Source organism: Eptesicus fuscus, chromosome 21 (genome assembly GCF_027574615.1).
Source record: "Eptesicus fuscus isolate TK198812 chromosome 21, DD_ASM_mEF_20220401, whole genome shotgun sequence".
NCBI classification, from domain to species: domain Eukaryota; kingdom Metazoa; phylum Chordata; class Mammalia; order Chiroptera; family Vespertilionidae; genus Eptesicus; species Eptesicus fuscus.
In genome coordinates this window covers 8,298,569-8,312,036 of record NC_072493.1, presented here as the reverse complement: position 1 = coordinate 8,312,036, position 13,468 = coordinate 8,298,569, and the positions used below count along the sequence as shown (strand labels likewise).

The following is a 13,468-nucleotide window of genomic DNA, read 5'->3' as shown; positions in this document are numbered from 1 at the left end:
AGAGCCGGTAGGGGGCCAGCAGGATGGGCAAAGTGGGACTGGGAGATAAGACAGTAAGTAGATCTGGCAGGGAGGGGGAATGTCTAGGAAAGGGTGAGACAAAGAGAAAATGCTTAGGAAGCCCTGGGTGGGCTGCCAGCCTGCTGCTGTGGAGCTGTGCTGTCCACGCGGAAGCCACTGTCCCGCGTGGCTCCCGAGCTGTGCAGTCACCATGAAACGCACTGGGTTGCACAGCCTGGGGCACACGAAAAATGTAAGGCATCTTGTTAGTGACCTTCTATGTTTTATATCAGTTACATGTTGAAAGGGTAATATTTGGGGTATATTGGGTTAATTAAAATGTGTTCATTTCCCCTGTTTCTTTTTACTTTTTAATACAAAACCAGAAAATGTTAAATTCCATATGTGGCTCCCATTATATTTCTCTTGGACAGTGAGCATGAAAGAGAGGTTGAGTGAGAGGGTGATGGGGGCCCTCAGGGCCGCCCCAAGTGGTCTGTGCGGGAGTTCCCTGTCTGTTTAAGGCCACCAAGGTCCTAGATGCTGGGTGTCCTCGGGAGACCCCAGGAACTTCCCACCTCGGGGCTCCCGGGGAAATCTCAGTGGCAGCCCTGGCCAGAGGCTCAGGCCTTGTGCTGCCAGAGGATGGAAGTGCCCGGTGTAGCCCCCGAAACGAGCACTGTGGGGAACCATCAGACCATATTAGGTAGCAGTTCCGTTTAGCACTTACAAAGCTCAGAGCCGTGCCCTTTAGGAATTCACATCAAATGAGCTTCAGAGAAGCTGCAGGCGGATTAGGGAAGCACAGGCATTGAGTTCCTGGTGCACATGAATAATTGAGCAGCCTGGAAATACCACGGAAGACCGTTCTGTACAGGCGGGAACTAAGGCCCGGCCTGGTCCTCGGGAGAGGCGGCCCTGTCACTCCTGTCGCGGCACCCGTGGGCGAATGCAGTGTGACGCATAGCCCCTCCCTAGCATCCTCGGGTTTTCTGCCCATGCCGTCCCCATCCCCGAAAACTCCAGCCTCTGGGCCCATGCTTCGGGCAGAGGCCTGATGTCCTTGTCCCAGCAGCACCAGCCCTCTCGGCTGCCCAGCAGGACTCCCTGCCTGGAGACCAGCAGGGCTTTGGCCACTGAGGCCAGCGTCCGTGTCCCGCTGAAGCAAAGCACGTCTGAACAGCTGCGTTGCTCAGGCCGAGGCCGACTTCCCGGCCAACGGGAACGTCACAGTTTCAGAGGCAACTCAAGGCTTCTCACTGAGGCTGCCCCTGTGCTGAGTGCCCTGGGGGACGACAGACAAAAAGCCACAGTCCCCGTCCTCCCTTGAGAAATGTTCTTCAGGTGCCTTGGGAAGGCGCTGTGGGGCTAAGGGGTGTTAGCAGGGCCTTTTCCTGGACTTTGTGGACGTGGTGGCTTTATCACAGAGGGTCTGGACTGAATGTGCTGAGGGTGCTCCCTGGCCTTCAGCCCTGAGGTCTGCGGGGGCCCAGCTCAGTGACACTCGAGAGGTTTTCTACTGTAGCAGCCAGGCTAGTGCTGGTCAAGAAAAGGGGGAGTGAGTGGGCACCCAGCAGCCTGGCCCTCTTCCTCCCGGTGTGGTTTCCAGGAGGGAAAGATAAGGCCTGGCGACCGTGTGTGCCGTCTGCGCTCTACGCCAGAAGAGCAGGCAGGATGTGGTTCTGAGTGTGCGGGGCGGGGCGGGTGGTGCTGGGCTCCCTGGGGAGGGCTGCAGTGGCCTCAACTCCTCGGTCTCGCCCCCAGCGCTGAGAGGGTCCCAGTCACCCTCCACCTCGACGGGATTGTGCAGGTGCTGAACTGCCACCTCAGCGACATGGCCATCGGCATGATGACCCGGATTGCCGTCCTGAAGTGGCTTTACCACCTCTACATCAAGACTCCCCGCAAGGTGAGCCCCAGCCTCGTGGGCCCAGAGGTCCCTCCCAGCCCGGGGTGCTTTCCGGGTCCACCTTGGTTCCGAGGGCCTGCCCCTGCATGGTAGGGTCTGGGTCATTGCAGCTCTGGAGAAACCCTGACAAGCAGGGGAGTGGCAGGTGCTTAGGAACCTTCAGTGTCGGGGGTGGGGAAGGTGGTCCGTGCAGGGGACCCTGTCCGAGCTGAGCCCAGGCCTGGAGCGAGGGAGAGCTCACGGTGCTCTGCTCTCCGCTCCGCAGATGTTCCGGCACACGGACAGCCTCTTCCCCATCCTCCTGCAGACGCTGTCGGATGAATCTGATGAGGTAAGTGCACAACACCCCTCCCCTGTGACATGGCTTCCTGGCCGTCCCTTTGAATGACGTGGGCTCTTGTAGCTGAGAGGTGCTTGTTTTGTTCTCTTAAAGCAACACCCAGAAAGTGCCCTGTTCCTCATACCTGGTAAGATGCACCAGGCAGAGGGAAAGCTGTGTTTGCTGCCCTTGGCTTTGAGAGTAAGGACTTCTCCTCTGTTGGCACCCTGGGTCAGGGCATCCGCGAGGAAACCAGTCTGCACAGGGAGCTCGCTGGCCCAGGATGGCAGTGGAGAGTGACGATGGGGAGCATGACTGTGGGTCAGGCGCCGAGTGCTAGGTCTGGCCTCGCTTCATTGCCTGAACTTGAGCACGTCACGTCTCGACCCTGCGTCTCCTTTCTCCCATGTTCAGTGGGGTAGTAAGAGCACATGGGTGGTGAGAATGAAACACTTCTCGAAGCATGCCTCGGTGCCAGGCGGCATGCACGCTGAGCACTGTGAGTGCTGGTCGTGCTATTCATTGCAGCTCGACTCCATTTTGACCTCAAGTTTGAAGTTGGAACCTTCTGCTTTGCTTTGTTGGGGTCACCAAGAGCTGCTGGTGCAAAGGCCCAGAGTCTGGCCCAGATTCCAGGCAGCGGTGTAACCCCGAGTGGGAAGCTGGCCAATTTGGGGGAGCTGGGCTCTGGGTCCTTCTGCCATCTGGGGGCTCCTCCAACTGCACACCTTTCCCCACACCGTTCTCGGCAGCATTCTGTTCCGGGGAGTTAGGGTAGGTGAGTCCTTTTTCAGGGGCAGGATTTGCAGCTGAGTATTGCCACTTGCCAGGATGGCATCCCGTCTCTACCCACGCCAGCTCCAGGCTGCAGGTCAGATGCTGGCTGCTGTGCCTTCGCACCCCTCCTTCCTTCTTCCAGGCCCTGGGCAGCCGTGGGCTCCAGGCAGAGCTGTTGTCCTCCCTGAGGCCGTGGGTCCCTGACTACAGACTCCCACAGTGCCCACTGGGAACGTGGGAGTGGACAGGGGCTGGAGGGTGGGGGAAAGAGGGACGTGGCTCACAGCTTCCTATGGAGTAAGCCACCTCGGTCCTCCCTGGGCTGATGCCAGGCTTTTGTGGGGCCCTGTACCATGGCAGCTGTCCTCAGCCTACCCCTGACTGAAAGGAGATGCAGACTGGCCGATGTCTGCCCTTAGGTCCTCTAAGGCAGCGGTCGCCAACCGGTGGTCCGTGGAGGTCCGAAAGGTTGGTGACCACTGCTCTGAGGTAATCGGTGTTTTCAGAAAAATCCGAAACAGATGGTCTGGGAATCTGCCCTTGACCCCTCCTGCATGCCCACCACATACACACACACATTCAAGCAGTCACACACGTGTTCAACCACACACGTGTGCACACACATCCTCTCTCCCTTTCCCCCACCACCACTGCAGTGCGAGCCCAGGTGGACTTGGCCCCGTTCTGCCTGAACTGAGAGTGACTCACTGCACAGTCACAGCCCTCATTTCAATACAAAAAGGAAGAGAAGAACTTGGCTGATTGGCTCCTTCCCTAGGATCTCACTGGAAGCAGCTGAGTTTTCAGTCTTTTAAATGGAGTGGTTTAATCCCATCCAGCTCTCTGCTTGCAGTTGGTTTTGTGTGCGTGAGCCTTTAGAGGGAGTGGGAGGAGATGCAGTCCATTAAACAGCTCTGTTCAGGTCTCGGCTGTGGAAACTCCATTTGCTGAAGCTCCAAATGTTGTCAGAGCTTTGGGGCACATCTTGTGGGTCTCGGGTGCTGCTAGGATTGCACCTGCTCTTGGGGACAGTTGCGGGGGTGGCGTGGGGAGGAAAGAGTCCCTGCTTTCTCTCTGGGAATGGTTGGGACCTCGGTAAACAGTGGTGAGTCCTGATTCTGCCACATCCTGCTACTTCACCACAATCACATTCCTAAGCGCCCCCTGCCCAGTCTCTTTGGCGACTTTGAGGGCTTACTGGGTACTTGGCAATGGACAGCCAGCCATGAACAAGACAATGGCCCCCTTCTCCTGGGATATCTAGAACAGCCCTGATAGCAACTCAGATCTCCCTGGGGTTCAAGACCCTGAAGGCCATTCAGTCGAATCAAACTACAGCCAAACGGGGGTGGGGGTGGTATAGCGGGTGGGGGGAACTTCCTATTAAAGGCTCCTGGAGTGTAACGGACACAACAGTCCCTGCGAGGTCCTTTGTCCAGCCCGGGGCCTCAAGGCACATCTCTTCCCACATCTTGGATGATTCTTAATAGCAGCTTACTGTCTGAAGCCATTACTCTGCCAGGGACTGCTACACCCTTCACTCGGAGTATTGAGAGAGGCCTCAGCAATTCTGTGGGAGAGTCCTTTTTGCAGTTCAGAAAACAAAGGCCTTGGGAGGTTAAGTAGCTTGCACACAGCTGGGACGTGGTGGAGCACACTCAGAACCAGGTCTATTGGACTCCAAAGCCCATTCCTTTAGTCACATAACTACCATGCCTGTGTTTCACCCCGTGCGGCCTGGCTACCCCCTACAGAACCAGCTGGGAGATGGGGAGCTCGTGTCTAATTGTATCATCCTCCTCATTTCTGGCCACTTTCTCTTGTTCTACAAGTTCTTGAGAAGAGTTCTGTTTGGGGTGTTAAGGGGTGTGTATTCTGAAAAAGGTCTCCCTTTAGCCCCCAGACCCTTTGTCCACTTTTCTTTTTTATTTCTAGAAGCTCTTTGTATATTGGAGACATTAGATTCATCATCTTGTTGCAAATGTTTTTCTCTCCCAGTATGATTGTGATTAATGCACGTGCTTCTCGCCCTTGGTGAGAGCCGCTGGCCTCAGGAGACAGAGCGTACGCAGGTGTTAATGATGCAAGAGCTGGGCTCAGGGAGGAGCGGGCTGCAGAGACCTAGCTCTGCCCGCCACCAAGTTCTGTAGTCCCGCCGGCACCTGGCCCCGCGGGTATGTCTTGTCTGCTACTGGTCCTCTGTTCTGTCCCGGTGCCAGCTCAGTAGTACACAGCCTTCTGACATCCTCAGTTGTCTCTGTTTTCCCATTGTTCAGGGTAAGTGGCTGTTTGCTCAGTACCGCCTGCTCCTTGCAGACTTTGTCTGAAATTCCCTGTCATCAGAAAGAATTTGAAGGTGTCAAATTGATATTCTTAGCACCAGAATAGAAATCCTCCCATTAGCTAAAGATCCACTTACTTGTTTTTACGTGACAGTGCGCCCTGATTCAACAGCGTGGAACGCAGGGCACATGCTCAGAGCTTCCTACTGTTCGCTGGTGGGGGGCTAGGGCCCCTTCTTCCCCTGCCGGGAAGATGCAGTTATTGGCTGCCTCCCGAGCCTGAGCTACCTGAGTGAGCTCTTCCCGGGAGCCCCAGAGGACGGGTCCTCTCCATGTTCCTGATGGTGTGGCTGGCCCGGGAGGGGCCTCAGGTCACTCCTCACCCCACCCCACTCCCAAGCACAGCTATCTCCCGCCCCGCATTTAAAATCCTCAAGGTGTAACGGTGGGTACTTGTCATTACACATTTGTTCTAACCCACAGAAGGTAGACCAGGAGGAGTCCTAATGTAAACTATGGATTTGGGGGGATAATGATGGCATCAGTGTAGGTTAATCAATTATATCCAATATGGTGGGGGATGGTGATAATGGGAGAGGCTATGCAGGGGCAGGTGTATGTGGGAAATCTCTGTGCCTCCCGTTCAGTATTGCTGTACACCTAAAACTGCTCTAAAAAATAAAGACTGTTTCAAACAAACAAACAAATGTAGCACTTTTTTTTTTTTTTTTTAAATATCAGTCTTAGGAGAGACCTGAAGGGAGTCTGGTTGCCTCTGACTGAACGTAGCGTCCAGGCAGTTGGCCTCCAGACCTGAGCTTGAATCCCAGCTCCTGCCCCTTCTTCCCAGGGACCTTGGGCAGGGAGTCCAACCTCCCTGATTTAATAGATGGGACTAATGATGTCTACACTTGCCTCATAGGCCATTGTTTAAAGGGATGGTGAGCCCTAGCTGCTTTGGCTCAGTGGATAGAGCATTGGCCTGTGGACTGAAGGGTCCTGGGTTCCATTCCCGTCAAGGGCACGCATCTCGGTGGCAGGCATGTCCATCCCCAACCAAGGTCACGGTTCACGATGTGTCTCACATCAGTGTTTCTCTCCTCTCTGTCTCTCCCCCTCTCTTCCACTTTCTCTAAAAAAAATCAATGGAAAAATATCCTCGGGTGGGAATTAACAAAAAAATAAGCAAATATAGGAGCTTTTTACTAAAGCTCCTGCCCAGATCCTGGGCCATCGGGACAGCCTGTCTGTCATTACAAGTTCTTTAGGGAGAAGTTGGGGAATGGGCTTTTTACTGTGATGAACTCTTCCCAACCCAGAGCAGGACTCATCCCGTTGATGTAAGTTGTCTAGTAAAGTTTCAGGGTCTTTTTTGTAGGTCTTGCTCATTATGAAGTTTACTATTGGTATTTCATATTTTTGTTGTGATTTTGAGTGGCATCCCTTTCTGGTAATACTTTCTCTGCAGCGACAGTGCAGCCTGGTGGTGAAGAGCAGGGCTGTGGGGTCTAGAGATCCCAGAGTCCTGTCCCTGGCTCTGCCACATGTTGGTTGGCCTTGAGCAGGTGACCTAGCCTCTCCAAGCCCAGTTTCCTTATCCAAAAACCAAGAGTAATAGTGGAACCACCCTCCCAAATGAGATCATGAATGTAAAATGCTCGGCGCAGGCCCAGCACGTGCAAACAAGTGGTAAATGTTGGCCCCTCTGGTGCTGGTGGTGATTTCTGTGAAAGGGCCCAACGGAGGGACACTGAACTCAGGAAGATGGGCTCTGCGTTGCCCCAGATGCCTCCTGCCTTGGCTTCAGCAGCAAAAGCCAGGACGGAAGCTGATCTCTGTCTTCAGCACCACACAGGCCCCGGGCAGATGGCCAGGGTGGGCAGGGTGTTTGGGGGCTCATCATCCATCTCCAAAGCTTAGAAAAGACAAAGGCAGAACAGTGGGCAGCAGAACTGGTGCCCTTCTCCCCTTTTCCACCTTCTCCGCCAGCCCCCCGCACCCCGTGGTGGAGCTGCCTGGGCAGGAGCAAGGCCCGTTGTCAGCAGGTTGTGTTTGCAGCATCGCAGGTGGGAAGGCTCCCAGCCGCTGCTCGCCTAGGGAAAGGCGGAGGAATGACGTCATTGGCGGAGCGCCGCATCAGGGCCTCTTGCTGCCACACCCTTGCTCAGAAGCAAAACCTTCCGATTCCAATGAGATCCGATTCCATTGAGATCCACACCTCCCCAGACTTTGCTCAACACCTCAGAACTGGGGTGTCCTTAACACTTACCGCAGATGTTTCCAGCCTAGAGGAAGTGCCCTTTCTCTCCCTAGTTTCAGAGCAACCATAAAGAGAATTGCTGATGGGAGTTTATAGCTTATGTGACTGGTATAGAAGCAGGAAATTTGGAGGGTAGGATTGTGAGGGCATTATTTGTGGCAGTGCTAGTTTCCAGCTCAGCAACCTGCTAACTGCAGGAGAGCAAGGCTGGGGTGCAGCCATGACTTAGGAGGCTAGGGTGCAGCCATGACTTAGGAGGCTGGGGTGCAGCCATGACTTAGGAGGCCGGGTGCAGCCATGACTTAGGAGGCCGGGGTACAGCCATGACTTAGGAGGCCGGGGTGCAGCCATGACTTAGGAGGCCGGGTACAGCCATGACTTAGGAGGCCGGGGTGCAGCCATGACTTAGGAGGCCGGGGTGCAGCCATGACTTAGGAGGCCGGGGTACAGCCATGACTTAGGAGGCCGGGGTACAGCCATGACTTAAGAGGCCGGGGTGCAGCCATGACTTAGGAGGCCGGGGTGCAGCCATGACTTAGGAGGCCGGGGTACAGCTATGACTTAGGAGGCCGGGTGCAGCCATGACTTAGGAGGCTGGGGTGCAGCCATGACTTAGGAGGCCGGGGTGCAGCCATGACTTAGGAGGCCGGGGTGCAGCCATGACTTAGGAGGCCGGGGTGCAGCCATGACTTAGGAGGCCGGGTACAGCCATGACTTAGGAGGCCGGGGTGCAGCCATGACTTAGGAGGCTGGGGTGCAGCCATGACTTAGGAGGCTGGGGTGCAGCCATGACTTAGGAGGCCGGGTGCAGCCATGACTTAGGAGGCCGGGTGCAGCCATGACTTAGGAGACCGGGGTGCAGCATGACTTAGGAGGCCGGGGTGCAGCCATGACTTAGGAGGCTGGGGTGCAGCCATGACTTAGGAGGCCGGGTGCAGCCATGACTTAGGAGGCCGGGTGCAGCCATGACTTAGGAGACCGGGGTGCAGCATGACTTAGGAGGCCGGGTGCAGCCATGACTTAGGAGGCTGGGGTGCAGCCATGACTTAGGAGGCTGGGGTGCAGCCATGACTTAGGAGGCTGGGGTGCAGCCATGACTTAGGAGGCCGGGTGCAGCCATGACTTAGGAGGCTGGGGTGCAGCCATGACTTAGGAGGCCGGGTGCAGCCATGACTTAGGAGGCCGGGGTGCAGCTGGGCCCCGGGACTCCTCTCTCTGCTTAAGGGGATTTAGTGAGTGACAGCAGGGACTCCCGCTTGGGCTCCCACCGGGGGAGGCCCAGACCTGAGCCTGCGCTGTGAGGAGGGGCTGGGAAGGCTCTGAGTCCCCACTCGTTCCTCTCCTGACTCAGGTTCCAAGGTGACTGGGCTGTGCTCTCCTGTCCCAGGGGAGGGCTGCCGTTGGAAATTGGCCATCCCTCCAGGTCTGCCCAGAAATGAGGGCTCCCACTTCTTAGAGGCCCCTTCGTTGGAGGGCGGCTTTGAGAGCCTATGACAGCCCGCCCAGCACCCCCACTGCTGGTTCCGTTCGGAAACCATGGTGGGTGCTGTGTGTCAGACCCCACGTGTCCATGGGAGGAGACTGGGACAAGGAGAGGGCGAAAACCCAAGTTTATGAGGTGGCTGTGCTGTTCGGAGGCATTGCATCTAGTGTCTTAATGAGCCTGCGGCGGCCTGGAGTGGGTTTAATTTTCCCCAGTGTGACATAAAAGGAGATGCAGGCGTGAGGAGGGAACTTGCCAAGGTCACACCGCCAGGAGCCAGAATTGGCAGTCGCATCTGTCTGATTCCAGATCATCTAAAACCCCACACAGGGTGTGCCCTCACTGCAGAGCCACGGCCCAGCGGGTGGGGGTACCGCTTTATCCAGGCCGCGCCTCCCACTGTGCCGGTCAGCGTTTTGTCCTTGACAGAGCGACAGTCTGGTCGCACCTTCTCCCTGAGCAGTTGACTGTGACCTGCCGGGAGGCTGCCCTGGGCTGTGTGCTGACCCAGGGCCCCCAGCTCCCACCAGTCCCATCCAGGAGTGGGCCAGTGGCCGGGACGCAGAGGGGCGGTGTGGGAAGCGGCCGGTGGGGAGCAGGAGGGCGGGCCTCTGGTCCACGCTGCCCGCTCTGTGGGACCAGCAAGTCCACGGCGTCTCCTCACCTCAGTTTTCTTCCCTAAAATTTGGTTGGACTGGATTGTGTCAGTCCCATCCAGCTCCAACTCTGTGTGGTCCTGACCCCGCTCCCCGGAATACTAATGCGGCCTGCTCAAAAGTGGACAGTCTTCCGGAAGAATGGGGCTTGTTTTTCCTTCTCATATCCTTGCCTTGGTTTTTATTCCACTCCCATTTCCATTCCATCCACTCTCCAGAACAAACCAAAACAACCCCTCAGTTCCGAAGATTTCTTTCCCGTCAGATGGCATGACTGGGTCAGGTGCCAGCCCAGAGAGCCGAGGGGTAGATGTCAGAGCCCAGAACTTGGTTCCTCTTGCCAGCGGCACCCCCCGCCCCCAAGGTGGGGATCAAGCTGGGCCCCACAGGATCATCCCAAACAAGAGAGGCCTGGACCCGTTCCTGCTGCACCCCCCGCGGTCCTGCCAGAGACACCGAGCTCTTGTCACTCAGTTCTCCCTGTGGCTGACCTGTGGCAAGGCAGAGAATGGGACCCCAGTCACAGGCCCCAGAGACACCAGGCCCCCACAGCCAGCAGAGAGGCACTGGCAGTCACCGCTAGGGGTCCTAGGAGGACTAAGAGCCTTTGGCAGGGCGGGGAGACCAGCAGGGTAACTGTCCCAGAATCAGGCCTGGCGAGAGGGACTCTGCTCCGTGTGTCTGCACGTTGCGTTTTCGGTGCCCCACCTCAGCCACCCTCGAGGAAAGGGAGGACCCCCATCATTGCAGCTGGCCTGGCAGCGTTCACTCCGGGATGGCAGGTGTGTGTGCCGGGTGTGTTTTAGTGTTTATTCTGTCGGGATCCCTTCCAGTGATGAGCAAGTAAGGACCCAGAGCCAGCACAGCAACTGGCTGGAGTGGGTTGTGCTGGGGGCGCCTGCTGCCTGGCCCCCTGGCTCCTGATGACAGAGGTGGCACTGAGTTCTTCCCCATTGGCACGAGAGCGAGTCCACGAAGGGGAGCTGGGCAGAAGCCCCACAGCAGAGCCACCCAACCAGGGCTGCCAGCAGAATCCCTGGAGCTTTTGAAAATCCAGCTGCTCGGGCCTCAGCCCAGACCTCCTGACTTCCCTCAGGTGGCCTGCTGCCTGGGCGCGGGCCCTTTCCACAGCCCCGGTGGTTCTCCTGCACATCTCCAGTGGGGAACCGCCGGGAGGGACCAGCGTTAGGATCCTGCTGGGGCACTGCGGGCCCTGCCCCTGCTCTCAGCCCTGATGCCCTCCCTCCACAGGCCTCAGAGCGGCCAGGCCAGGACCCCGTTTTCACCCTGTGCCCTACTCAGTGTTCGTGGCATCTTCAGAAACCAAAATTTCTCCCAAGATGTAAGTCAGTTGTTTTTTCCCCCTCTGGAGATGGCCACAGCTGAGTCAGCTGAATTTCCCTGACAGCATCCTGCTGGCAGCTCACGAGCCCAGAGAGGCTGAGATGAGGTCGTCTCCCCACTGCTCACAGGAAGAGCCGCCCCCAACGCTCGCTTCCTCCACACCAGCCCCTGTGCTGGGCTGCACTGAGTGTGCGTGGTCCTGGTTCATCTCTGTTCTGTTCCCCGCTTTACCCAAGAGGAAACCGGGGCTCAGAGAAGTGAAGTAACGTGGTCAAGAGCTCAGCTCAGATGCTCCATGAAACCATGTTTGTCATGCACACACACCCTCTCTTCCTGCGCATGTGTCCGAAGTCCCCTGTGCATTCTCTTAGCCCTCATCTCACTCTGGGGACAGGCCGTGTCCAGCACCTAGCAGGCACTCAGAGACATTTATGAGAAAGTGAACAACTGGGAGGTGGGGAGGGTGGAGAGCTGATCCCACTCGGCCTGCCCCGCTCCCCTGTGCCCTCCTGCGGGACCTGGCCTTGCCGAGCAGACAAGAAGCTGGGCCAGGAAGAGCCTGCCTCCTTGGCCGGCCGGGGCTCAGTGTAGCAAGTGCACGGGGTTCAGCAGAGACCTGGAGGCAGGCAGGACACCAGGGAGCTTTGCTGTTCTCCTGGTTGCCATGGACCGGTGCCCTGGAAACAGCTGGCCCCTCGGCTCATCGCCTGGTAACCGAGCCGAAACGGTGCCTGCGCTGCTCCAGTGCTGCCCTCGGCACAGCAGGCCCTTCCCCATCCCTGCCTGGCTCCTGGGGAGAACCATAACCCTGGGAGCAATGATTGGCATCAGCAGGAAGGAGACCCTGGGGGTGGGAGGGAAGGGGCGTTGGGGGGGGGGGGTCAGGAGACCAGCTCCAAGTTGTCCTGCCCCAGGCCGGCCTTTCTCTTCTCTACCCTCAGGGATGGCGGCTGGAATGTTTTAAGCTGCCAGAACCCACACTGTTACCTACTGTTAGTAGAACTTACCAGTAAGATTTAGGTGCAGGCCTTTTGCATATTTTTGCATATATGGCACAGAACTAGGGAAGGATTTCAGTTTATTAAAAATGGAAAAGAAGAGAGAGGGAGGAAGGAGTTAGAGGCCCCACAGCTTCCGTGCCTCTGCCCTTACTCTCGGCTCGGCTTCCAAGATTCAGGAGCGGCCCGGCCTGACCCAGATCTCAGGCTCTGCTCCCACTGCTCTGGGAAGAAGCATCAATTCAGCCTGAATTCACTCTCCTGCCAGCACCTAGCGTGTCCCTTGGAAGCACTGTTGCAGCATCCTCCTGGCCGGGACTGGAGAGGGCCCGGCTTGGGGATTTCCTTCGCTCCTCACAGCTGGGAGGCTGAGCCAGGGACATCCGGGGCACAAGCGGCTGACCAGTGGCACAGCCACACTTTGGGCCAAAGTTTCTTAGAGATAGTGAGTAGCGTGAAGTGGGCGGCCTCTCCGACCATCCCCGTGGCAGAACATCTTCCATCTCCTGCCTGGCACTGCAGGTCAGCAAGTACGTATCCAACAGCTGCTGATGCCTCCACCTGGGACCTCCTGGTCAGGAGACCGCGTGGGAGGCGAGGATGGGCCTCCCAGCCTAAGGGCCTGGCTGTGCACAGCTCTGGGTCCCCAGCCGTTCCTACATGGTGCAGGAGCAGGCAGCACCTAGGGGGCAGAGAAGGGACCTCCTACCACGAGAGGTTTTCCAGGGCTGGTCTGTGGACGAGGTGCTGGGACAGGGAGTGCCTGGGCGGACCATTAAGAGAAGGAAAGGAAACAGCCACCATCCCAGAGAGACTGTCCCTGGCGTGCTGGACGCAGCAGGTGGCAGCCTGCAGTGGCCCCATCCGGATGACCCCTCTCTCACGGAAAGGTGCCCTTTGCTGGTGTCAGGTCACCTCCTACAAGGAAGGGCTTTCTCAGGAATGCCCTGGCTCCCTCGTGTTTGCTCCCCAAGCCCTAGCGGGTATGAACCCCTCACCACCTCCTCTGCGGCCTTCCCCTCAGAGTTGCTTTGTCAGATGTTTTGCACACCCAGTTGCCACTGACCCTTTCACTCCACTCCAGGATGAGGGACCAGCTGATGTGCCTTCCCCAGCCCCCAGCCCCCGCCTGTTGCCATGGTAATGGCAGGCACTCCTGTTCCTGCAGAATATTGCTTTCTTGTAACCTCCCTCCCTCCCCTTCCCTCCCCCCCCCCCACTTCTTTCTTTCACACAAAAAGAAAGCACAAGTGTTTTATATTCATTTTGTAAAAAGCTGTGTAGCGCATACTAATTGGCGTGGCTTCCTCCTGCTTGAGCCTTTCCCGTTCTCAGAGCCAGGATTACAGGCCAGGCAGGCATGGGCCCAGCCACTGCTCGGGAAGGAGGGCCAGCTTGGTTTCTAGAGGCCAAGCAGCCGTCTGTAGCCCAGGGCCTTTC

At 57.2% G+C, this 13,468-nt stretch overlaps 1 protein-coding gene across 2 annotated transcripts in view; it reads left to right on the top strand.

Moving 5' to 3' along the window:
- VAC14 (VAC14 component of PIKFYVE complex) overlaps positions 1–13,468 on the top strand; it is a 95,443-nt gene that overhangs the window by 30,889 nt on the left and 51,086 nt on the right. For both annotated transcript variants that reach the window (XM_054710836.1, XM_008139987.3), the window contains exons 11-12: positions 1,765–1,909; positions 2,175–2,240. In XM_054710836.1, the coding sequence (XP_054566811.1) occupies positions 1,765–1,909; positions 2,175–2,240 (211 nt within the window). The remainder of the gene's footprint in view (positions 1–1,764; positions 1,910–2,174; positions 2,241–13,468) is intronic.